The 27610-nt window shown below is 30.7% G+C and overlaps 4 protein-coding genes and 1 long non-coding RNA gene across 5 annotated transcripts; 2 read left to right on the top strand and 3 right to left on the bottom strand.

Annotated features, from left to right (window-relative positions):
• Positions 1–418: 418 nt before the first annotated feature.
• Positions 419–1729, top strand: LOC101267755 (uncharacterized). The gene is made up of 3 exons (XM_004249506.5): positions 419–585; positions 903–1229; positions 1340–1729. The coding sequence occupies exons 1-3, from the start codon at positions 513–515 to the stop codon at positions 1501–1503; spliced, it is 564 nt and encodes a 187-aa protein (XP_004249554.1). The 5' UTR covers positions 419–512; the 3' UTR covers positions 1504–1729.
• Positions 1730–2646: 917 nt separating this feature from the next.
• Positions 2647–8020, bottom strand: LOC101267464 (serine/threonine-protein kinase BSK5). Its single transcript, XM_004249505.5, has 10 exons — positions 7123–8020; positions 6806–7026; positions 6223–6358; positions 5791–5924; positions 5601–5706; positions 5289–5374; positions 4979–5167; positions 4226–4390; positions 3191–3304; positions 2647–3102 (listed from the first exon to the last, which is right to left on the bottom strand). The coding sequence occupies exons 1-10, from the start codon at positions 7202–7204 to the stop codon at positions 2860–2862; spliced, it is 1476 nt and encodes a 491-aa protein (XP_004249553.1). The 5' UTR covers positions 7205–8020; the 3' UTR covers positions 2647–2859.
• A 3446-nt stretch (positions 8021–11466) lies between these two features.
• LOC101267177 (phosphatidylinositol:ceramide inositolphosphotransferase 1-like) lies at positions 11467–15622 on the bottom strand. Its single transcript, XM_004249504.5, has 12 exons — positions 15183–15622; positions 14996–15085; positions 13966–14052; positions 13801–13869; positions 13405–13485; positions 13103–13174; positions 12945–13005; positions 12759–12861; positions 12351–12446; positions 12218–12264; positions 12025–12134; positions 11467–11948 (listed from the first exon to the last, which is right to left on the bottom strand). The coding sequence occupies exons 1-12, from the start codon at positions 15213–15215 to the stop codon at positions 11859–11861; spliced, it is 939 nt and encodes a 312-aa protein (XP_004249552.2). The 5' UTR covers positions 15216–15622; the 3' UTR covers positions 11467–11858.
• Positions 15623–21165: 5543 nt separating this feature from the next.
• LOC101266684 (uncharacterized) lies at positions 21166–23397 on the top strand. The gene is made up of 2 exons (XR_011212076.1): positions 21166–21699; positions 23062–23397. It is a non-coding gene; the product is annotated as an uncharacterized lncRNA (long non-coding RNA).
• Positions 23398–24687: 1290 nt separating this feature from the next.
• On the bottom strand, positions 24688–27033 carry LOC101266378 (uncharacterized). The gene is made up of 5 exons (XM_004249501.5): positions 26601–27033; positions 26169–26492; positions 25730–26084; positions 25330–25410; positions 24688–25240 (listed from the first exon to the last, which is right to left on the bottom strand). Exons 1-5 carry the CDS (start codon positions 26895–26897, stop codon positions 25122–25124), a joined length of 1176 nt encoding a protein of 391 aa, XP_004249549.1. The 5' UTR covers positions 26898–27033; the 3' UTR covers positions 24688–25121.
• Positions 27034–27610: the final 577 nt, after the last annotated feature.

Raw genomic sequence — 27610 nt, 5'->3', positions numbered from 1 at the left:
CACAAGGACCTTGACTCTTTGAGCCACCTCCCATGACAATCCCTTCCTATTTCATTATCGTAGAGCTCACGATGATAAAGTTAGAATTTTTTTAAAAGAAAAAATTTAAATTATATTAATATATTAGATTAAAATATTATCGTATGTCAAGTAAATTAAATTTTTGATTTTTACATAATTTGAAGAAAAACTAAATTAAATCGAATATCTTTTCATCCACTTAGCTCCGCCTTTAAATTTGAATTTTCAAAATTCATAAACAAAAACATATACACCCACCACTCACCCAAAAATTAAAAAATAAAAAATTAAAAAAAGAAACGACCAAACTTAAAAAGTAAACGTGTGACCTCATGTCATCTTTGGTTTCTCATTGTCATATTTTCCCTATATATATACAACTCAAAGAAACCCCTCTCATATTACAAAACACAATTACTAATAAAACTTCATTTCTCAATTACAACATAAATCCTTACAAAAATACATTCTTAATAACCAAAAGAAGAAAAATGGCTTTATCCATGAAGCACTCTTCCATTATTCTTTTCTTTGCTTCCACCCTTTTCCTCCAAGTCGCATTAGGTATGTTTACATGAAATCTTTTTTTATCGTAATTTTAATCATATATATATCATGCTCGTTATTAATATAAATTAACATAACGGGGAATTTCCATGCACAAAGCTCCAAACATTCGTCTATATTACGTAGCGTTGGAAAAAACTATTTCCAAGGTTTTAACTCATAACCTAATCACAAAACAACAACTCTTAATGAATAGAATCATAAGTTAGTTAGTGAAATGAATCGAGTTAGATGAGTTAAATAACGGGTCATAAAACTTTTTGTTTTTCTTTATTACGATTAGAATATTAACATATCACAAAATCATGTAACAGGGGAAATCACATGTGAAAACTTGCCAACAAATGTTTGTTCATTTTCAATCTCATCATCTGGAAAGAGATGTTTATTGGAGAATTCAGCAACCGAAGATGGAAAATTGGAATATCAATGCAAGACCTCAGAAGTTGTTGTTGCAAACATTGCAGAGTATGTTGAAACAGATGAATGTATTAACTCATGCGGTGTAGACAGAAATTCTGTTGGCATTTCTTCCGATTCTTTACTTGAACCACAATTCACTGCAAAACTCTGTTCTCCTTCATGTTATCGCAATTGCCCTAACGTTGTTGATCTCTACTTCAATTTAGCTGCTGGAGAAGGTAAACAATACGATTTGTTTATTTAAATATACATATACATGCTCGATTCACACATAGTATTTTCGTTCTGTTTATCATGAATCTCAACTGTTTTCAATTGAAATTTTCAGGAGTATATTTGCCAGATTTGTGCAGCAAACAGAGGAGCAGCCCACACCGCGCAATGATTGAGTTATTGAGCAGTGGAGCTGCTGCTGCTACTGATGCTTCTGCTCCGATTTCTTCTGAAGATATTATTGTTGGTGCTCCTGATATTTCCCCTGCTTCTTTCTAATTTAATATCATTCTAAAAGTTCATTTTTTTATGGGAATTTGTTCATGAAAAGAGAGAGGAGATATTGTTACTTATATTTATTAAGATTGTAGTATAGTAAGAAATGGGATTTTTTGATCTCTTTGTTGATTCATTTTTACATACGAAATTGTTGTTGTGAGAGAATCTGTTTTACCAGTTTTTCTTCTGCTGAGACTTCAATAAAATGTTTTTTCTTTTTTTGCACGTCTCTTATTTTTCATTTTAGTTATATATGTATCTCATTTATACGGGGGCAAATTAGATGTAATTTATTTTATTTGCATGTATTTGGATATACTAATTCTCTCTCTTCCTATGTATCTATATATTAGAATGTATTTAATATCAAAGAAACATGTATCTAGCGTGAAATCTAAAAGAACGGTGTTTACTTTGAAATTTGATACAAAAAATTTATAAACATGACCCTTAACTTGACTTCATCAGATAATTGTGCCCTCCAACTTTGAGTATGTATAAAATTGAATAAGTAGATACATGTGTCCTACGTAATACACGTAGGGACAAAATTTCCATGCAAGGTGTCATGTAGGACGGATGTGTCTAAAGGTCATAATTGTCGGTTGACACCAAATTAAGAGTCGTGTTTATATATTATGTCAATTATTAATTAGCAAGTCAATACATAGTTTTTTCAACCTATTGAATGTATAAGTATTTATGGTAGAAATGATTGTCTAATTAGGATTTTCCTCTGATTTACATCTTAAAATAAGGCCTGCATCTTTCTTTTGTTGCCCCATCATGTTATAGGTTGCTTGATTTGTTAGAGATTCGGTTTATGATATACTTTTGTTTGATTATTATTGTTTTCATCACACTAAACTATGCTGTAGTACTTCTCTTCACATGGGATGCTAAAAATTATAGTATATTATTATATCAAAAGAGACAAGGTACTTGGTGTTCGAGTTGTGGGATAATGTGTTTCTAAATGAATCTTAATGACTCATGATCCTCAAAACAAGCAAATTCTTGATTTTGGAGTTCACGGAGAGAGTAAGATATACACAGATCTTATCACTATCTCAACGTCGTATAATTTGTTAGCACTTGGTAGAACAAAATATTTTTCTTTAAAAAAAGCACCTTCTGACTATGTTAAAACTGCAAAACCAAACAAGTTGAGATTCCATTTCTATTAAACAAATCAAGAACAAAAGGGGCAATCTATAATTCTCCAATGCCTTGACAGAATGTGAGCACAAAATCAAAAGTAATTTAGTTTAGAAATAAACTATTGACATAGTAACAACTTTATATCATCACAAGAAACTTGAAAAATCAAGAAATGTAAGTCTACACACTAGTATTTTAATTTTTGCTCCTTTTGCCTTCCAACTTTGTGGCTTCTTTTAGTGCTTCTTGAGCATCATTCTCCATCCCAAGGGTAAAAAGGGCAACAGACTGGAGATAAAAGGCGGTAGGCCACTCAGAGGATATAACCTGAGCTTGCATTGCATCTCCTAAAGCTTCTTGTGCCATGTCGCTCATCAGATAACACAAGCAGCGCCTCGCGTATATGGTGGGTGACACCATGGTCCCTCCATCATTGAACTGATATAATAATGATAGTATATATGTAAGCCTGTGTTAAAGGTAGACGTGAATCATTAAGACGATGAAAAATTTTAGATGGTCAAACCTGTGTGTAGCATTCAATGGCTGTTATGAAATCCTTGGCTCGGAAAGCAGCATCTCCTTGTTGCTTAGAGTTCAAGGTTTCCTGCATCTGATTTGTCCACATTTGGAAAGAAAGCTGCAAACATATCAATGTTTAACTTAGGTAGAATCCCCAGATAACGAAAGGAGTATTACACGAAGTATCTCTCATACACAGTAAGAAAGAAGAGCAACACATCACTCAATTCTTATGCTAAAACTAGCATAATAATTAGTTCATTTTCACCCTATTTAAACAAATTATACTTCATCATCATCATATCACTCTATTATTAACCGATGACTGCTGTACTATGAAAAAGTCATAATATAACATTAGCATATCTTACTAACTTACTTCTAATTATTCCAGTAGTTACTCTCATAACAGTTAACACAAAACATCTTACAATGCTTACATACCGACGAGAATAATACAAGGACATGATAGTGATAACATAGAAGGTCCCTCTGGAAATGATATTTGATGGAGATAATGCATAAAACCTCTTTAAAACGGAAAACCTTATATGGGAATTATTAGAGTATAAACATGACAACAAACTTGAATAACTATTTTTTTCCTTTCTGGTCGTGGGGTTGAAAGTCTAACTGAAACAGTCTCTATTTCTACAAGGTAGGGGTAAGGTTGCATACACTCTACCCTCCCCAGACTCCACTTGTGGAATTACGCTGGGTATGTGGTTGTTGGGGAGGTGGCAGGATATTAATGTATAAACAAAGCTGATGCCAAGGGAATGAAAATGTGGAAAAGCAAGCTGCAGAAAATGAAATAAGTCGATGGTAACAAAGATACCAGTAGAAGAAACATGTCGAGAAAATGGATGTCATTCATATAAAGTGCTCAATGGGAGAGGGAATAAGATTAAGTGTGTGAGATCACGTAAAGAATTCTTTAGCAACAAAGCAGCTTCCGTAGTCTTACTTTTCAAGAAACAAGAGGAACAATGTACATTTGGAAAATTATTCATTATCAATAAATAGTAAAGGGACAAACCTCATTGGCAATTCCTTCATCATCCTTGTACCCCGTCTTTTGCAATATCTCATGAAGGGCAGTCAGATCTCTTCTCAGACATGCTTCACCCATTGTTGTCAACACCAATGGTTGGGGTGGGGTTGCAGCTCCATGTCTAATTCCCAGCAAAACATGTGATGGTACCTGGAATTACATCATTAGGAAGTATGATCATCAAGCATTATTGATGCAATAATTATTATTTTGTTTGATATGGTAACTTCACCCCACCCCACCTCGCGCACACAATATTTTAATGAGGCCAAGTGACTTTTCTACTTTTTGCCCCTGTGTGACTAGAAACACCATTTTCATGCTTGGAGGTGGGAGATTTCTTTCCACTAAGCCATCACTCTCTTATCGAGTTGTAGGAGACAATTGAATATTTCATAAAAGGGAAAATATTTAATCGGTTAATTCTGAGGCACATTTTACAAAGATATCTAGAACATGCTTCATTTTAAAGAGTCAGAAGATTGTGTTCAATGTCACTCCTCAACAAGTTCCACAAATAGTTAATGACGTAAACTAGGGTCACAGGAGACACTTCTATTATATTGTGAGAACCAACCTCACTTAGAACCCAGACGACCAAATTTCAAGTGCCAAAGTTAAAGGAGAATATATATTATAAACTCGCTTCTATATCATATATGACGAGAGATTGCAACTCTTCAAATGTTGGAATGATATCAAAGCAAGTCAAGGGGGATTCAATAACTTTGATTGTACCTCTGTTTCTTTCTGAATGGTAATAAGAGAATTAACAAGAGATTTTGCATTTGGCCTCTCACGTGCTTCATACTGTAAACAACGGGTGGCTAGCCGCACTAGCTCGGTTCCATCATCATTAGAAAAATCACCCTCCAAACAAGAATCCATCAACATCGATAAATTCTTCACCCGGATCAGATCAAGTGCCTACAGGAAGGTAAGATAAAAGCTTACAATTAGGTACTTAGATAATAGAGTCAATAACGTCCACTGATAAGAGATGACATGATTTTCAAGATAAAGAGTCCAACGATACTTCAAAACTTACATGGCTTGGAGGTATATGTTTTCCACTCAAAAGATCTAGCAACATTGTTCCAAAGCTGTAAACTACACTTTCAGATGTCACTCTTCCTGCCAATCATAGAACTCTTGTCTCAGCTTTTGCAATAGTTGAATTAAGGAAGGAAAGCATAATATGGTACTAAAGTAAACTGCTGACATCAAGAAATATATAAATTAACAAAACAGCGCCTCTCAAAGCTAGTTTTTTTGCAGCAAACGACTAAAAGACACCAGGAGTCCACTATATAGAACACTAAACTGAGTAAATAATAGCTAAGAAAAACAGATGTTTGACCTGTTCTCATGTACTCTGGAGGTGTGAATGCCAAGTTTGTACTATAACTTTTTCCATCTCTACTGTTCTTCATCAGGCCAAAGCAAGATAGTCTAGGATTACCATCCTGTAGAATACAAAACAAAATTACAAAGCCACACAAATAGCAACTCATTAAGGTTAACTAACATAAGGGTAAAACTAATTTTACCTGATCAAACAAGATTCTGTAAGCATTAAGATCATGATATATTGCTCGACCCTTACTGCTGCAGTATTCCATAGCTTGAGCTAAGTAAAAAGCCACCCTCAACCTCATTGCCCACTTCATAGGTTGGCTGTCCCCTATTGCATTTCAGAGTAAATCAAATACCAGTGTTTACCCTCAACTCATGAACTGATTCATTAGCCTTGTCAAGATATACTACAATTAAGGATGCAGTCACCAAAACAGCACATCACAGTCAATCTACCCTTAGAGAACACAATTTAAGTCCATCCTATCCCTTAGACTGCTAAATCATGAAATTCTATAATCTAGACTGCATCAGCTTCAAGGAGATATAACATAATGCTCCTACACTCCACATTGCAGTTATAAAGATTCAAGTATCGTTTAATCAAAACTTCAGTGAAAACTCACAGTGAAATAAATGCTTTGCAAGGGTCTCATTTGGCATGAACTCAGCCACGAGCAACCTTTGTTCCCCTTCACAGCAACATCCAAGTAGATTCGCCAGTCTCTCACTTCTCAGATTCCCCACCGCTTTAGCCTCATCCTATGCATTACATAAACAGTGTCCAAAACAAAGCTCAACATACGAACTGGTAGAATAAATTGGATAGATCAAAAAGAAATCTTGTTGACAAAGCTTGTACTATGATAAATATGTGCTCTCACTCTCTTTCTCTGAGCATTTAGATAAGGTGGTCATACACAATTCAACATGATTGTATTCTCAGTGGCGGACTTAAAGTACAGTTTACAGGAACCAGTAGCTTTTTCTTAGACCTTGTAAGTGCATTAAGAAATTCACCAAACATCTATAAATATCTAACCATAAATTTTGCAGTAGGAACGCATAAATTTAAATCTTGGATCTGCCTCCGATTAAAGCTGGCTAAGGTTTAGCTTAAGTGTCTACTACCACCTATCAAAACCAAATCTTTTTCTATGATTACACATAATAATTCAATAAAAGAACTAGAGTTTCATCAAAGCTAACCAAGAATTGGCGAGAATCTGGCCAAGCAGACCTATTGAAGCGTTTAACAGCAACCCAATGACCATTCTCCAGCAACCCTTTAAAAACCACATTTGGGGCTTTTTCTCCATGTTCAGACACAATGTTATCAGCAGAAAATCCTTCAGTTGCACTCATCAGCACATCAAGACTGAATTCAGTAAAACTCGGCAAGGCGTTTTTCCCATTTTCCCCTCCATTCTCTGCACAGATTACACTAATAAACTAACAAAGCAAACAAGAACACCAAATAGCATCAACCCATTCAAACAAAATCACATAAAAGAAAGAAAAAATACCCAGATCAGATAAATCATGAGGAGATGGTTTACGGCTTGAATGCCAGCAGCAGAAAGAGAATTTAGAAGATCGACCACCCATTTCACAGCAAAATCTATCAGATTTCTTCAAAAAGAAAAACTTATACCCTCTTCAAGTATCAACAAAACAAAAGGGGGCAAAATGAAAACAGAAAAAAAAAAAAAGTTATCTTTTTTATACTATATGGGTATATACCAACTTTCTTTCTTATACAAAAAGATAATTACTATGTGGGTATCCAAAGAAAAGATTTTTTTTAAAAAAAGCTCTGTTTTGTTGTTTGAAGATTAGAGAAATGGAGAAAAATGGGTTATATAAAAATGGTTGAATGATAAAGAAACAGTGATTTTCATGTGTTTAACTTTTCAGAGAAAGACGTGTTTGTGCTACAAAGGGAATGACCTTTTCTTTCTTCATTTCTACTATTTCTAGATTACAGAGATATATACATATATATGTATCTATATTTCTCTTTCCATTTCTCTGTTCTGTTTTTTTATTTCTATTCTAGTCTAACTTTTCTGCCTTTGAACTTCCATTTTTGTGCTTACACAGAATTTTTATTTTGAAGCGGTATTGAATGCTTATATTAAATTTAAATTCGAGATTTTTTAATTAAACACAAAAGATCAATATGAATTGTGATGCATTAGTGAGAGTGATTCACTTTTAATCAGAAGTCTTAAGTCTTAGGTATAAAGAAAATCTTGTCTAAAGGGCCCGTTAACTAGGGTTCAGGCCCTCGTCACCCCAAATTGGCCATATAAAATGCGATTCAAATTTAATCAAAGTTTCAATATGACTTCAAATAACGAATAAGATATCAAAACAAAAAAATACTTATTATTTCATCACAATCCAACTCATTTCTTACATAGTATTCATTTTTAATTTCTCTTCCTACTCACTATATATATATATATATATATATATATATATATATATATATATTTCAATAATTTTGATTGACTAAATTGACTTTTTGGTTTTAAGTTAAATTGTTAAGTTTTTGATAGAGAAAATGATATCATATTCACAAGTTCTGACAAAATGATTATAAAAATCACTATCTGATTCGAAATACTCTGATTTTTAGCTGGATACAATTTTTAAAAGGGAAAAAGGGTAAATATATTCTTTCTTATTTATTTTTTATTATTAAAAGAGTTATGCATATATTGATATGGTTTAATAAATAATGAATATTTAGCTTCTTCATTAATATATATATATATATTTACTTAATTAAAAAAATAATATAATATTTCTTTTAAATTTAAAAAAATATTTATACCTCAATATCCGACTTGAAAATAAAAGGTCAAATCTGCTTCTACTAAGTTATAAAATGAGTTTGGATCAAGTCTGAATAAATGAAAATGTATCTTTTTTAATTGGATCAGACTTGGATGTAAAAAAAATAAGGAAACTTACATAAATATACTAAAATAAAAAAATATTTACCATTTATAGCAATAATATCTTTTTTTCACTTGATCACTTTTAATTCATTTTTAATACAAGTTTAATACATATTACAAATAACAATTTATTATTCATATATAATACAAATTTTAATAATGGATAATACATTTATCGCACATTTTAATACACTTATAATACAATATGTCAAATTTTTAACAAACAAACATAATATATTTCAAAAAACAATTATAATTCATATATATTGCATACATAATTCACTTTTAATTCATATTGTAGATTTGACATAGCATTGTTATAAATGGTAATAAATAAAAAGTATTGCTAAAATCAGTAATTATTTATTAAAATGTACTAATTTATGTAATTTTTCCAAAAAGGAACGAGGTAAACTTTTTAATTAACAATCAATATATTTGAATCGTATATCAATTCTAAACTAATTGAGGCATTTTAAAGTACATCTACTGCATCTTAACATAATGTTGTCCTATTAATCTATTTAAATAGAAAGGGGAATGTCCTTGGTGATCTTTAAATTCTTAATTCATTACTATTAAAATTCTATAGCCTAGGATTGAGTCTCAAGGTGAATAATCTCACCTAGACTATGATTTAGTAATAAATGTGTGTATAAAAATATACATAACTTATATTTATTGATTGAATATAAACATTTTAAGCAAATATACTTTTATGGAATAAATCTAAATAGTTTTAACTAAAACTCAAAAGAATACTTCTAATATTTGATAATTAAAATATTCATTTTGCATTCAAAATAACAAAAAAAATTATCAACACATTCAAAACTTGAGATCTCATATCAATTCAAAACTTGAGATCTCATATTAAACTGCGCTTTTTATTTTACAAAATGAAATTTTTCTATGTAAATTTCAATAAACTTAGTACAATATATTATGAATCAGATTGATTTGAAGTTAAAGTTTATTTAAATATATAATTAAAAATGTTTAAATAGTCACATTAATAAATTATATATTTTCATGATATTTTATAAATCATAATCTCAAATTATATAATTAAATTTTAATTTAAAATAATAATTCCATATCTCATATCTAAACATCAAATCAAAAAGTGTTACAATTTAGGGGTTAATCCAATAAAAGTAGCTTCCAAAGGATAATAAAAGCCAATGGAATTGATTTAGACACATGAAATGTTCATGCAATTCTAGGTGAAATATAACCAATTAGAATATGGTCAATATTATTTTTTATGAACTAAAGTTTTAGACCATGTCAAGTCAAGTCATTTTCATTATTTTATTCAATTTAGCCAATGGATAACTTCATAGCTTCCACTACATATTAAAAGAAAATTATTATTTTTATTCCATTATGAATCTTGAATTCAAAAAATACCTAATTTTTTTTTAAGAAAAATAAATAGTGACTTGACCTAGTCAGTAAATATATGAGGAAAATGTTAAGATTGGAGCTGGCAAATCCAATGGATTATTTTTGAAATAATTGATTAAAAGATGTCTGCATCACTGAATATTGGGTTAATAGTAATTCTAATAATTGATTAGACTCTTTCAAATGTTAGAAAAAAAGTTATTTGAGAAATTTCAATTGATATTCAAAAATCTTGATTAAATTTGAATCGCACTACGATCTCTATATCCCTTTTTAATTTACATCAAATTATGCAAAAATTGAATTTGATTGAAGGAGAGACGGGGCAATTATGTAATTAATATGTCACATGTTTACGTTGCAAAAATAGTCTCTTATAATAATAATAAAAAAAGTAAGACAATTGCATATAATAAACTCAGTCTTGTTTCTTGAATCTCAGGCATAAATAGGAGCTTAAAACAATGAATTGTCTTTTATTTTTTATGTCGATATTGACTCGTCATTTACAAAAAGTTGTTTTATTGATAAATAATTTAATAATGTCGAAACTAATAATTATATACTACAATTATTATGATATATACATTCTTATTGACATATCTTTGATTTATCAAACAAAAAAAAAATATACAAGGTATATATTATAGTAAAACATATATTTTGGTTTAAACTAGATCATAAATCGCGATTATCATATATTTCAATGTTAAACTTGTCTAAATATCTTAAAAGGACCTTAGAAGAAAAGGTTTGGAGAAGGCAAATGCATGTTTAACTAACCAAGATTGTTATCCAACATGAAGTCATAATCAAATCAAAATAAAAAATCCTATCAAAAAACGTAGAATTATACGTTAATAACCTAAATTGTATTCTGAAATTACACGTAATCTTTTTATCCCTCGAACCAAACGACTGAATTGGGACCAAATGAATGAATGATCAACATCACTTAAAGAAACAAGTAGGTCCATTATGTTTATAATGTGTAGCACCACAAAGGTGTCAAGAGGACCCCTTCAATAACAGTGTATGTAGACTTTAATAACAGTAAGAATAGTGATTGTTAGACAGACAAACATACCCTAATTATGACAATATTTATACTCAAAATCTCACTCACAAACATGTTGTCTGTCAAATGTTATCAACAATAGTTGCATAACTAGCTGTTGACAGGCTATCTATCACCCACTACAACTTATAAGATTTTTTCTATCGCGATTCAATATTATAAAATACTTCTCTATACAGTTTTTATCGAAAAAACATATGGTAGATTCTTACTGAAATATTGAGATGTTTTTTTTATTCACCGAGTATTATCCCATGATTAAATGACAAAAATACCCCAAATGAAGGAAGAGGCTATTTAGGTGCAATCTCTGTTTTTATCTGCAGCAAACATGTAAATGGGGCCATACATAAAGAACTTTACTTTTTATGAATACATAGTGGTTCTTGATGTGTAAAACTTGCTAACAACCATAACAATAACTACGCCTCAGTCTCAAAGGACTAGCGCAAAACTTGTAAATTCATCATGAATGCTTATAACAACGGACATCTTTACATATTTCACATTTCTCTTCGGCCTTTAAAGAAATGAACACATGTACTAAGATTTTGGTGAGCACAACTAGAAAATAATTGCATTATCGGAAGAAAAATTGAGTTCCATGATACATTGAAGCCACGAAAGTTAAGGTTAGGGACGATTAGAGGCATTCATAGCAGATCATCTAGATTTCGTATCCTACACTACAGACCAAAACTATTGGGACCTGGAAGAGTACCACGAATGAGTTGTGGAACGCCGACTTCAGTGACATTGAACAGCAGTGCCTCAACCAGGTTCAGGTAGTTGCGCTCTATGTATTTTACTGTCTATATACACCATTCACTGCTGCTTCGACGTGGACTGCGTTACCATCTTCCATGATCATCCCGTTGATTTGTGTTCTAGGCCTCTATAAACAATGAAGAAAGCAATTTCATTAGCTACAGATGATGTCTAATGATAAAGAAAACGGTAAATCTCCATACCCAATCTTCAGGATCTGTGTTTCCGTTCAGAAGTTTGTGATTCTCTTCTTTAGTCTTGCTATCCTTGCTTACTGGAAGCAATGAGGCTGCACTACTACGGTCAGGCAGCTCTACAGAGTATAGCTCATACTTTAGCTCTTCCTCACCAGATAAAAGAATCGTTCGAAGGGAAGTTTAAAGCTACATGCCTAACCTGGTAATTTTTTGTCAACGAAGAACACTACTAGATTAACAGTGTACCTGTAGGAAAACAGTATGGGGCAAATAAGTTAGTCATCTGCGAAAATTATGCAAGACAGCACCTCAAGCCAAAAAAACAGACTCACCATGCCACAACAACGTCTACAGTATAATGTTTACGTGATGCAACAATTAAAAAGCTCTGAGCAATAACAGCTATCCAAGCACATTGCTTTATAAACCTGCAGAATCAATTTGATTAAAAAGATTAGTGATATTATGTTCAGGAGTTGGGACTGATCCGTTGATTCCATACCCGTATCGAATCCTCCAAAAATGCACTAATCTTGGAGGATCCAACACACACCCGTCAATATTTTTTGAAAAGTCCGAGCTACATTGTCTAGTACAACTGAAATCAAGCTTCATCCCCAACATCATCGATAATATCACTTGCACAATCGCACTCACCAGTTGTAAAGCTAAATTTGGACATCAATCCTAACTCCTACTCATAAAAGAACAACATAGTAATATCAAAGCCATTATATTACCTTCGTGTGCCGTATTTCTGATATGTCCGCACAAAGACTAGGGAGAATATCATATGTGATGAAAATATCAAATCACCACAACCATAAAGTAAGCCCCGAGGAACTGCCATAAAGATCATTTAAGCAACAAAGATAAACAAACCAAAGATCCAAAATGCTATAGATGTAAACGTGAACGCAACTTACAATTAAGTAGTAGAACTTCTAAAACGCTATCAGGCCGAGGAAGTGTGGCAAGCTTTGAACCCTGGAAATCGCAGAATAAAAAAATAAGGTGATGCACAACGCATAGACACCTCTAACCAAATGCAAACCAATAAATCATCAATTGGGCCGGTTTCTACCTCACGGCAGTGATAATTTGGACCAGGAAGCTGTGTAGAATAAAATGTTATCATCCGAAGAAATTGACAAGCCTGTACCAAACAATTATTTAACAAATTAGAAGATAGAATACATAAGTCGAGGTTCTCTCTAAATGTTGGAAGCAACGAACAAACATATGTATTTTATCGGAAGAGAGCAGAAAGTCATCTTTTGCCCAACATAAACCATATATATAGTAATGATGAAAGAAACTACTCTCAATTGAAAATTGACTTACGAAACAAAAGGAAGGTGAATTATAAAGAAAAAGGGCACTTACAACTAAGAATGCCAGGACCCTGCACCACATCAGAACCGTATAGATCTTTTTGGTCTTGAAAATGAAAGGATGGAATGTCCACTGCCGTAAAAGATGAGTAACAATTAGATCAATAACACACAAAAATTCACTTCATAGGTAAATAAATAAACTATAAACGTTAAGACAAGATAATAGCCAGGTGCGGATTATGAAAGTCATTGTGGTACCACGCAATACTTTCTAGAGTCTTATGTCCATGCTCTCCCTATTTTTTTTAAACCGAAGTCAGCTTGGGCTCACAGTTTACCTTGAACATATTCAAGTACGTGTAAAAAGTTTATAACTAACAAAAAGAGGGAACAAAGAGACTCAGTGTTAACTAGTGATGGAAAAATTTATCTGAAACCAACTCACCAAGACGAAAGATAGAAAAATGGTAGTGAATACAGTTTCGCTAATATAAGCATTGTCTGACCCAAGCTCCTGGAAGTTTACAAGGAAAGAAGAAGGAAAAAAAAATAAGAATACACCTCTTCCAAGATAGCGGACAGATATAGAAAAACAATCAATAAGTCTAACCGGAAGAAGAAAGTAGCCAGCGTCCTGAAGAGTTGGTCCAGGTCGATGTAAGTAATGAACCCCACGAGCACCAAGTCCATGGATGTACTGAAGAAAGGAGACAGATAAACTCCGTAACTCTAACTCATGTATCTAAATTTACAATGATCAAAAGTAGAAACTCAATTTTAGAACGTCTTTCTCCCTACAATGTGTGACGCCCAAGCAAACATGTCGTCGGCCTAATGGCTTCATGCACAACTTGGTGATACATCATACAGTAGTCAACGACACTTTTCCATGGCAGCAAAATGTGTAGGTAAGAAATGTAAAACCACAAATTGTTACACGAAATGAAAAAGAAAGCAAAATTTGATGTCTCTCAATCTCTCCTCGCTCGTAACTTGAACAGTGATATTTTGCTACTTACACGAGTCAATACTTGATAAGCTATACCTTAGCAGAAAGAAAACAGGAAAAATCGTAGTCATCTTAATTTATAAGCTAATATACACCATTATAGATGGATATTCTTAATCCAAAAAGGCAGACGTTAACTCTCCGCAAAGTTACAACCACATCAATTAATCAGAAAATACTATTTCCTGCATTAGGCCAACCAGGCACCCCGGTAAGATCATTAGACAATCTACTAACAAACTTTCATCTAAACGAAAAGGCATAATACATAAATATATCATTTAACTTAGCATCAGTTGGCATCTACACGCTCCAACTTCGGGTGTGCAGACTCAAACTTATACATTAAGTTAAACTAGTAGATACACACATCTTATGCGTATTACACATAGTATAGGACGTGAATTGCCACGTAGTGTACTTGTTCAATTCATTGGAAGCATATATGTCAGATGAGACCAAGTTAAAAGAGGACGTTTATATATTACGCCAAAAGAGGAAAAAAACACACTCCCAATTAGCAAAATATATCCTTTTGCCTTACTCCAACGTGCTTTCAGTTATGGCAAATCTGAATAACTTCTCATTCTATGCAACAAAAGTTGATAAAAAAGAAGAACAAAATAGAAACCTGAAATATTAAACCACCAAGAATATATTTCCAATTTTCAGCAAGAAGATTAATCTCTATTGTTGCCTCTGCACAAATTCTCCTCCACAGCTACTCTCCATTAACAACAACAACAACCATCATTATCACAATTTAATAAACAAAAGCACAACATAAAACACAAAATTTCATGAGAAAAAGAAACAACCTTTGGAGCCTCACGACCAATATAAAACGACATTTTTTTAAAAAAAAAAATCGTATTTACATCATAATAAACCAACTTTGAATATCAAAATCCTTCATCCTAAAAACCCAAAAATTCCAATTTTTTGAAAACAACGCAATTCCCCAAATTTTGAGAAAACAAAAAAAAAAATTCAACAGGCAATGAAGTTGAAGGAAAATCAGTCTAGCAGGAATAATTTTTTTTTTCCTGTAAAAATTTTCCTGCAGATTGATTTTCCTTTTTGTGCGTGAAATGGTAATTGCTACTTTGAAATTATGTTTCTCTCTCTAAGTTTCTCTCTCCATTTTGGTGTGTCTGCCAAGGAGTTGAACACGGAGCGACAGTTCAGAAAAACGGTGGATTTTTTTGCTTTACACAGCTTTTGAGAGAAAGGTGCTAATATCAAAATCGCTTAAAACACGACGAAATTATTGATTCTTCAAAATTATTAGAGTTTAAATTAAATTAGAATCTAATTAAATTTAGATTAAACTTCTTCCTTAGAAGTATTAAATTCTTTTTAACTTTTTAGAAGTTATGATTACCAAGTAAAAGAAGTATGTAATATATTGAAAATTAATGCAGTTATATAGATTTATGATTTATTTTTGATATAAAATTGTAATATATTATTATTTTTTTTTAAAAAATTATCGATTAATTAACATCGCATAGTCATGACGACAGAATAAGGTGAACATGTCAAATTTCAAGTTTATTAGTAATTTTTATTTTAATACTCGAAATATAATATGTTTTGATAGTTGACTTGAACTTATGATAATATATTTTTATAGATACTTTTTGCTTCAAAATTTTGGAAAGAGTATGTGAATAGGATAATAACTCGTGAATCGTTTGTTATGTGAGCTGAAATAAATAAGAATATATAATGGAATAGTTTTGACATCACCTTTTATCGTAATGGCTTTATTTTGGTGAAAATAATATGATACTCTTTCTGTTTTTAAATTTTTTATTGTGTTAATTTTTTTCTTTTTTGGTAAAATTTTAATTTTAATTTTGTACATAACATATTTAACACCACAAAATTAAAGGACATTTTGATATATTTGATATAACTTTAATTTAAAATCACAAAATTAAAAAAAAAAACTTTTTTTAAATTCAAATCAAAATAAATCACTTTTTGAAACAGAGAAAATAAAATACTTTTGAAATTAGTTAATACCTCAAATCATATATATACATAAAGTTAATAGCAAAAGATTATTATTTTTATTTCACTTACGGCTCATTAAAGTTTGTTACCTCACTTAGTGATACACATTAATCTAAGCAAAATGAAAAATGGCATGACAATCTAATTAAGATTGATGTATATAATTAAAGCAAGTGGCACATTTTATTGGTTAACTTATTTAGCTTATATGTATTTAATCACGTTAAAGCATCTAATAAAAATATTTATATTATATCAAATATTTAATTTAGATCATTTATAATTTAAATATTCAAATAAAATTTTATAAATACATTTAAGGATAGTTGATATTATATTCGATTGAGTAATTAATAACACTAAAAAGGAGATGACATAGGCCAAATGATGACAAAGAAGATCTAAGTAAGCAAAACTTTGAGATATCTCACCTAATTAACACCACAAAAGATGACAAAAGCTAAATATAGATAATGAATTTATTAACATGAATATATTATTTAAATAAAATTTAATAAATTAAATCAAATTTACATGTAATTATTAGATATGGAATAGATCATTATAATCAATCAAACACTCAATATAAAATAATTTTAGTATAACTTATTTCATCCTAACTAATTCGATCGTAACTTATTCTATCATAATTAACTCATCATAACGTAAATTCAAATCAAAACGGACTCCATAGATTATACTTTTGCTATTTTTGAGATTTAAAGTTTTAAAAATTTAAAACAAAAAAATAGCAAAATCTTTTGGGAAATCTATCTATAAATTCTACACAACCGCTAGCTAGGCAAGTACGAAAACAACTCATTCATTCATACAGAAAACTGAACACAAATGGGGTCTACGTAAAGAATTATTTCTTTCCTTTTTTGGGAATGCATTATTATTTGGACGATGAAATATTGTTAAAAGACTCTCGATTAACTATAATAAATTTGGATAAAAAAGAAAAAAGTTTCGTAAAAACTATAAAAATAGAATAATTACATGTGATAAATAACATATGGTGATAGATATAAAAACTACTATAAGATTACAATTAGTAGTATAACAAATATCAACAATTTTAAATTTTTAAAAAATAAAACAACACTCCATTATCTTTTAATCTTTTATCATAATAAATTTTTTAAAAAAAACTCTAAAAAATTATTACACAATTTTCACTCACAGGAATCTAAATATAACTGACAAATATTCATGTTCAAATACAACTTTATTTTATAAATAGTAGTGTCAACTTTTTTAAAAAGGAATTAACACTTTTTGTTCTTCAAATTTTACTATTTTTATGTCCAAACGTTGTTTCAAGTATTACTCCGTCTGTTCATAATAGTTCGTTCATTTTTCTTTTATAGTTGTTCTTAATTATAAATCGATTATAATAAATCAAGAAAATACATATTTTAAATTTATTGTATCCTCGGTTAATTTCTTCGAAAAATTTAAAACTTTTTTAAAATCTTAAATTTTTAATTAATCTACTTCATAATTAATAAAAGTAAAATGATAAATTCATTATGTCAATAATCATTTTCCTAATAAATATGTAAATTCAAAAATGAACAACTAATTAGGAACGTTCATTGAATTGGATTAGTGAAAGAACCATTTTAGACCAATGGGCTAATGGATTAAAGGATTAATTGTGGTCCATTCTTACAAATATTCTCATAATCTTGTAGCTATTTAGTATATTTTTTCTTTGAATATTAGTAGGTTAACCTCAATTCTTTATCATACTTTATAGGGCACAAAAGGCAAAATTTGGTAATATTGCAAAATTTCAGTGCAGGTACTAGTTGGTAAATATTTTATGTGATATATTATTTGAATATTATTTTTTAATTTATATTTATTTGTTTATACTTCTGACATAACTTCAGATATATTGTGTTTTAAATTATAAGAAAAAGACTAATTCAACTATATATGACTGAAGTTCAAATAAAAATAGTTGAACTTCAGTCAAATATATCAAAGTGAAATTTCAAATATATATCTAAAAGTGAGATTGTTTCAAAATGAATAAACTTATAAATTTTTACGCACTATGAATATATAATTTCAATAGGTTCCCAAAATTAAGTGGTATTGATTTTGTATGAATGTATAATATTCATATATTTCAATTTTAATTATGAATATTCAATTCGAAAATAAAATAATAAGAAAGAGTAGTTGCATTAGAGACTCCTAGCAAGCAGGAACACACATGCATCAATAACTATTGGGAAACTTACATAAATATACTATAATAAAAAAATATTTACCATTTATAGCAATAATTTTTTTTTCACTTGATCACTTTTAATTCATTTATAATACAAGTTTAATACATATTACAAAGAACAATTTATTATTCACATATAATACAAATTTTAATGATGAATAATACATTTATCACACATTTTAATATACTTATAATATAACGTGACAACTTTTTACCAAACAAACATGATATATTTCAAAAAACAATTATAATTCATATATATTGCATACATAATTCACTTTTAATACATATTACAGATTTAACAAAGCTTTGATATAAATGGTAATAAACAAAAAGTATCGCTAAAATGAGTAATTATTTTTTAATTTAAATTGTATTAATTTATGTAATTTTTCCATAACTAATTTATGGTCCTATCTTCCACTTATTGGGGGCAATTGGATTGGGCCTAAAAAGTAGCTCAAAAATAAATTAATTATTTGTTGATAGGTTTAATAAATTAATATTGTTTAGTTTTATTTTCATATATTTATTTAAATATATTATAAATATAATTTGATGATGCATCAACGAAGTCTCAAAACTCTACTATATGCTCTTCGTTATGGCCACTTTATTTTGAAATTTGAAAGTTCAATGAAAATATATCTATCGGGACCAAACTTTTATCATAATATAAAAAATTATAGCTAATATTAAGCACATAAATTTATTTTTTAACAAAGTCTATCAAACAAGCTTTATATTTGATCGCAATTCAACTCATACCACACCGAGACCCCCCCCCTCCCCTTATGGGGTTTAGCATAGACATGATGTTAATGTTATGGAATAATTTTTTTTATGTGGGTGTAGAATATTACCTTGGCTATATCTGTTTGACTTGCTATAGCAAAAAAAGTATTTATTTCTCTATTATTAAGATATATGGACCCAATTATAAGTCTACAATTTGCCAAAAAAAAAAGTACTTCATTTGTCACATAATAATAAGGAGAAAAAGTACTTTTTTTTGTGTGTGTAAAGAAGACTTTGATGGAAACAAAATTGTTGGGTTCTTTCAAAGGCACATGCTGTAACAAAAGGAAGCAATTCACTCCTAAGTGATAAATGAAACATCAAATTATAGGTACGGAGTAAACTTTTTTAGGAAAAAGTTGATTTTCTGGTCTGAGTCGTCTTTAATATGAGTACCAAACACTTGATTATTTTTTGTTTCAATCTTTATGACATGACGATAAATTCAAGGTGTTAATGCATGTTATAATTTGAGTATGTAAATAAAATTTTAGGTGAGTGATATGAAACGTGTAATTTTTGAATTTATCGGTTTGCTCCACCTGATCCAGACTTGGCCCATTTTCTTTGCACGTATGGGTTGAGATTGTAATCCAAAGCCCATAGGTTAGTTTGGCCCATGTGGCGGGTTAATTACCAAGTTCCCAAATTCTCCTCAGTAAGGCCCAACTCATTTATTTATTTTTCTTTTGTATAATTTACATAAATCTTATAAAGTTAATTACATTATTTTTCTATTCTTTTTCAAATTAAAAAAACTTCTTAAAATTTATAAAATTCGAATACATAAGCAAACATTCGCATACATAGGGAGGGATGTATCCGAGAGATAAGATATGTATCAAAGTGTGATATGGATGTACCAGAGAGGAATTTAGACAACCGGATACGCACCACGACCTATATTGATAAAATTAAATTTTAATTATTGTTATTGCTAATATTGAAAAAAAGAAAAACCAACTGTCAGACCGAAAGTGTAAGTAGTGAAATAGGATTGCTTCAAAACAAGTAATTGCACATTCGATTCTTTTTTTAAAAGGAAAATGCATTCTTATTGTATGTTATTCACACGCCCAAAAATATTCAAATGTAAACAACATAAAAGTAATTATTTCTTATGGGAAAAATATTTATTAGTGTCTAAATGTTTATATCCAAAGGTGGGATGGTTAGCTAATATTTGTATTATAATAGGGTACTAGCATGACACTCTTTTAAGCATCTTTGTTAGAGTGAATTAACAAAAAATAGTGTACACATTAATTTAATGTATTATTAGTATTTTCTTTGAGTATATTTTTTAAGTTGATGAATAATTTTACTATTACTATATACTCTATTGTGTGTTAAAACAAGTATTACTAATATTTTATATTTTCATATATTAACAATACATACTATTTCAACACAAGTATAGATTAATTAATAACATAACTCTCATTTTTATAGAAGTTACACAATGCATTTTTATTATATCAAACTAAACACTACACTAAAAAAATAACTCAATAAAACTAATAAATACATTATTCTTATATTCTTTTGGACTCTGATTCTTTGATAAAGTGTATAAAATAATATTAAATATAATGCATTAGTAAGGTAAACAAAATGTATCAGAATAATATTAGTAATACACGAAGCTAATATACATATTATTATTATTATTATACTCTACCAAACAATTCCACGCCATGTGAACTAAAGGGAAAAAAGAAGAAAGAGGACGTGTAAAAGGACAAATAATATGCACTTTGTCTCCTCTTCTCCATTTCATTTTTACTCTTTTTAAATCCCCCCATTAATGTGGTTCTCTAACTTGAACCGGGTTTTAATCAAATGAACCCATCATTGCCAATGATGGCTTGGGCTAACTCAAATGAAACAACTCAAATTCATCCAAAATCTCATCATCTTATTCACTTGTCATTCTATTGGGGAAGAAACACTTGTTTTCTTTTCCCAAATTGGCCTGGAAATAGCAAAGGAATGTATGGTTTGGGTTTGATTTTTGTCTTTTTTTTGGCTATTCTTGTTGAGTTTTTCTCAAATTTGAAGTTGGTTAAACCCGGTTCGAACCGGGCTGCAGCGGTTTTCTTTCAAGCCGGAATACAAGCGGTTCGAGCCGGGTTTGCTTATATGGTTATGCTTGCTGTTATGTCTTATAATGGTGGAGTTTTTATTGCTGCAATTTTGGGCCATGCGGTTGGTTATGTGGTTTTTGGAAGCCCAATTTTCAAAAAAGATATGGATTAGATAATCGGGTCGGGTTTATTTGGAGTCCACTCTCTTTTTCTTTTTCGAGTTTCTTGATTGGTTTTGCATGATTGAGTGCACATTTTTTTCTATTTCAATAAATATTATCGAATTCTTAATAAAAATGATATATTTTTGTAGGATTTATACTTCAATTTGGTAATCATTGAGGTTTGGGCAATGGTCTTGAAGATAGAATAGATTTGAGAATGATTAATAAACATATACCAAACAACACCCATTGTGAAAACAATCTTTCTTACCTAGTGATAGTAAATCACCCCTTTGCATCGACCAGGTTGTGATAGAGGGGTAAGTATTCATTCATCTTTAATTAAATGTTTCAGGTTTCAGTTATTTTGTACATATAGTTATTTTTGTTAAAAAGCGATTTACTCCCCAATATAAGACTTTTCGATGCAAATTCAAATTAAGCGGAAAAATATAAGACTTTTCGGGTAAATTTAAATCGGATGAGAAACAAAAAAATCGATTTACAAATGGAAACTAATACATACCAACTATGTTGCTTGGATCCTCAAAATGTTGTCAATCTTGGTGAATATTTTGAAGGATCTGACATATATGATATATCTTAGAACTAAGATGGTACTTTTTACGAGTTCGAGCAACATTAATGTATATTAGACATCTTGAAAGATCCGTCCAACACATGACATGTAAAATAGTATTTTTTTTTTAAGAGCTCGAACAACATAGTATATTAGAGCTCCTTCTAAGAGCTATACTTTTCAAGATAAAAGTACATAAACATTCATGATTGTGATGACTATCATTGCCAATTATGTTTCCATCCTTGCAAGATAAACTCATAATAGAAAAATGGAGTGATGACAATTAGCTCTTTAATTAGTATATGATATTATAGAAGTACAAGTTACTCTTCATGATTGTATTAACAATCATAGCCAATTATGCTTCCAAATTACTACTCAACTTCATTACTTTCTTGCTATTTATAATTCACCTTAGTTCTAATTAAGTTCCCATAACAACATATTTTAGAAACACAGTTATGTTTTCAACCAATTATTCTTCGATATCGCGAAGTTATTTCATTACTAATGCAAGTTCAACCAAATCACAATCATCATTAAGTTCAAGTTACTGGATTTCTTACACAAAAACACAATTTCCAGGATGGTCTGATTGTGAAATGACTAAAGGGGGTTGTTTGTTTCCTGTTTGTTTGATTTTCTTGATGGCATTTATGTCTGAATTTTGTTCTATGTACAGTTTGAGTACTAAGAAACAACAGAGAAGTCTTAAAATGTTGTTACAAGAATCTGGATTTTATGGACTTAGAATTTTTATGACTTATTTGGTTGTTGTGTTTATTGTTACTACAGATTTTAGGTTTTTCTTGGTGGCTGTTGTTGGTCATGCAGCAGGGAGATTTGTTTGTAAGGTTTATCAATTTCATACTGATCAAGAAATGAGCATTGAATTACCATCTGAGTTGGTAATTAAAGTGTGATGGATCGCTGGTGGAGTCGGAACTTTCATTTAGAAGTTTGAGAAAATTTCACGTATGCAATGTAAACATTAAAATATTTTTACCCTTTCTGTAATGTTTCGTAAATGAAATTTTGATGAACCTGAAGTTCAGTTATAAAAAATTAATTTTTTCGCGTATAATTTGATACACTCCTTAAAAAAATTAATGAAAATAAAATTTAATTGAAGTAATTAATATTTTGTAATAAGAGAATAAAATAAATATAAAATGGTAAATTATAAGTACTATCATATGTTTTATATTGAATAATAAAAACAAAAATTATATGAATTAAGAGACTCATTCAACTGGTTCAATTTATCTAACACATTTTTCTTTAGTCTGTTTCAAAATAAATTACATATATATATATATGTTTATTAACAAAATATATGTGTTAGAATGATTGAAATTTTAAAGGTTTTTCGATTTTGTTTTAACTCTGTATCAAATTGAACTAACGTTAGATAAAATTGAAGCGGAAGAAAGTGTATTTTTTTCAAAATTTTAAAAACATGAAACATTGGAAAAAGGAAAAGTCAAGTATGGAGCATCTTGAATACCAAAGAGTCTTGTTTACACTTTGCACATCCGTCCTATATGGGCAACATTCTACGAAGCATTATAATGTTTACACATTTCTCTATAAGTGACCGCTATTTAGTGTTTCACATATAAGTACTCTTTTCACAATTTTATATTTATCCAAAATAACAGCTAAGCTTCTTCTTTTTTTTTTTAATTAATTAAACCAAGAACCAAATGGAGGGTTTCATGTACTACCCTCATTAAGTCTATTTATTTAATTTAGAGTCGCGCCGAAAAATCTTGTTTTTAGAAATGAAATATGTGTGATACTATTGTGATTTGAATTTGAAATCTTTTTTATTCGGATGAGATGTGAAAGAGAAGATCTCTAGGGCATGTTTGGGTCCCTAATATCTTTGACCATAACATTACAAATACTCATCAAAGGACAAAAATTTAAAAGGGGAAAGAGATAAGAAGAGTGTGAATAAAGCCAGCCCTATATTGGGCACTTTTTTCTTTCCATAAGGAACTAAAGTGATTCAATACACTTTCACAATATTCAATGTAGAGTTTGCACACTCACCCTTTTGTGCTATTGGACTCTCGTTATCCGAAGAGATTTGCTCGAATGATAAATAATCAGCAGGATGAAAAAATACTTTGATATTTCTTTTTATATTTATCTTGTTTGGTATCAACTAAATCTATATTCACTTTAAAAAGACTCACGGACAAAATTAACTCTATAATCAAAACCTCAGAATGAAAAAATATTTATCATTTCACCACATTTTTTAAAGAATACTTACCATTCCACCACATTTTTTAACCTAATGTCCAACTCCCACAATTTTAATCTCAATTATATTTACAATAAGCAAAAATGAATATACATTCATAATATATAATAATGGGGGGAAAAAAACATAAAAGAGGCAACTGGACATTAAAACACAAGTCCAAATGGTATACTTATTGATAGATGATTCCCATTACATTTGCTGATTAAACCAAAAAAAGAGAAAATTAGACTGTATTTCAAGTATCCCACAACCAAAACAAGACACAGTCAACTTTCTCCCCCATTTCTTGATTGACTAAACAAGTTTATTTTTGTCATATACTTAAGTATAATCTAATCTTAATCCAAAACAAAAGAGTACCTAAAAATCTACTTTTTCTTCTTCTTGAATCTAGAGCCTTGTCTTCTACTACCCCCTCCTTCTTCTTCTTCATCTTACCTTACTATGAAATTAGTTTATCATATAACCCTAAAATTACTAACCCCAAAAACCCATTCCTTTTTTCAACTAAACAAACAAATCTGAAATCTTCACTACCAAAAACTAAACACAAGTTTTCTTCTGAGTCAGTAGATTTTTAGTAAGTCCACTCCTGAGGAAGTTGATGTTCTTGAGATATGGCTTCTACTGCTGCCTGACTTCTTAAATTTCGCCATTGTTGTTCTCCCATATTCCGATACTTCATAACCCCACCACCTATACAAGGAAAAAAAATGATTTTTAATAAATCTGCGATGACTAACAAACAAATGGATCTTGAATTTTAAAACTGTTATTTGTTTTACCATTATTACATCTGGGTTGAACCTGAGGCTGCAAATTCAGAGCTTGGACCACTCTGTCTGGCAGAAGAACTGTGGAGCAACCTGGTAAATTGACAAAACACATAAACACCACAGAAGATAATTATGAAGAAGTTAATAAATAATAACATGAGATAATGAGAACAGAGCCAAAATAATCTTTTCATATTTCACTAAAAACAGAGCAAAAGTCCAAAATTCCAGTCTAACATTCACACTAATCAGTTTCAAGAAAGTAGAATTAATAAAATGTAACGGAAAACAAGAACAACCCAATGGAAAAAATCACTGCAAAAACAGACTAATTATACATATGGATTTTGTAAAGCAAATTTGAAATTCAAGTTCATAGAAACAGGGGAGAAGAAAACGAAAAGGATACCTGGTTTTTTGCGAGTTTCAGTTTGAGCTCCAACTCTTCTGGGAATGAACACCCCTGTTCCAGCACATTCTCTTTTGGGTGCAGCATTTCCAAGGATAACAGCACGCATGCCGGAGACAGGCGGCGGTGGTGGTGGCTGTTTCTGGTGGTGGTGGTGGTGGTGAGATTGTTGTAGAGCAGGCCAAGCACCAGACATTGCCATGTTCACAGGCCTCTCAGCTCCATTTCTGTCTCTTCCCTGTATACTCTGATTGTGGTGATTCTGCCTCAGTTGGTACTGCCAAAATCCTTCTTTTTCAGGACCCAATACAACTTGCCTTTGCTTCATTAACTGTTGTTGCTTCAAACGCTGAAACTGCACTTCCACAGATGTAAAAAATCAATAAATTTTGAAGAACAAAACAAGAAAAGTGAAGGGCTAAACAGAATTGAAGCTTACTTGAGCCATTTTAAACTGCTGGTAAGAGAGTGGTGGCTGTTTAGAGTAAAATGAGCCAAGATTTGGTTGAGACATTTTAGGGTCTACATAGACTGGAGTTGGCTTCCTTGGAGGAGCCCAAATTCCAACCTCTTCCTCCATTTTCTTCATTCTTGCAACCTCACCAACAGCAGCATACAGCAAATCCACAGTCCCCTTCACCCCCTGAACTTCCGTCGGAGAACAAACCTGAAAAGGACTATTTGGGCTCTCACTCTGTAACCCCTGTTTAGACCCAAGCACACCACATAAAGTTGACTGAGGAGAACTCGACAATTTATACACCTACAGAAAAACAAAAAGAAGATAAACCCCCAATCTCTAAATTAATCAATGGAGAACTAGCAGACAAAATAAAACAAATAACAACAAACACAAAAAAAGTAAAAATACCTTGCGGTTTTCCAGAGTGGACTGAGCCATCTGTCGGGTTAACTCAGTGATATAGTCTTCTTCATCACTCTCTGTCTCAGTCGAACCAACAACCGACTCCACCGGCGAACTCAGATCCGAATGAGGACCAAACATATTAAACCCATATGAAAACTCGTTCTGAAAATCACAACCAAAGTACATCTTTCTTTCATTTCCCTCTCCTTTACTGTTCCCCTTAAACCCCATAAAAACATCATCGCCGGTGAGAAACTCCGGCGGCAGCCAAAACTCACACTCCTTCGAATCTTCCCCCATATCAAAACCAACAGAAAATCACAAAAACAGAGCTTTGAGAATGAAACTTCAGAGCTTCAAAGTTCAGTTCTAATGGTGGAAAGGAGGAAACAACTAGCGGAGACAGTTGATATTTATATTAATTCCAAAAAATAAATACAGATAATGTATGGGGTTTTAAATTTAAAAAATTTCAGTAATTTTTATTCTTCACTTGCGATGTCGGCGATTGAATTACACGCAATCGCCGTTTTGGGCCCAGTAAATGAAGCACGTCTGCCACGTGAGTGTAGTGGTGGACCCCACGTAGTGGGAAGTGGGAAGACTATAGTTAATTTTTTTTGCCTTTTTTTAATTAAGGAATATTTACCTGAAAATAATATGGAATTAATTAATTAAAAATAATTAAGATGTTAATTAATGTTTTAGTTGAGTTTAATCATAAAAGATTATTGTAATCTAATGATAACGTGTTGGCGCCTTTGTGATTTGGCATAATGGGTGGCAGCACACAGATTGTCCTCATCCACTAATTCCTTTTGTTGTACTACTTCGTGCTTTGCATGAATTAATAATATTTTTAATTATTTTATAGGTAATTTTTATCTTACAATTTATCAATTTGTAATAAAGAAGATCTTTTAATTCGATTTATCTATTATTAGTTTATACATATATATTAAGTGATTATAAAATTATTAAGATACTAATTTATTAATTGATTTATCCGCTAG

This window comes from Solanum lycopersicum, chromosome 10 (assembly GCF_036512215.1).
Source record: "Solanum lycopersicum chromosome 10, SLM_r2.1".
NCBI lineage: Eukaryota > Viridiplantae > Streptophyta > Magnoliopsida > Solanales > Solanaceae > Solanum > Solanum lycopersicum.
The sequence above is the reverse complement of the archived record's forward strand: the minus strand, read 5'-3'. Positions and strand labels throughout refer to the sequence as shown.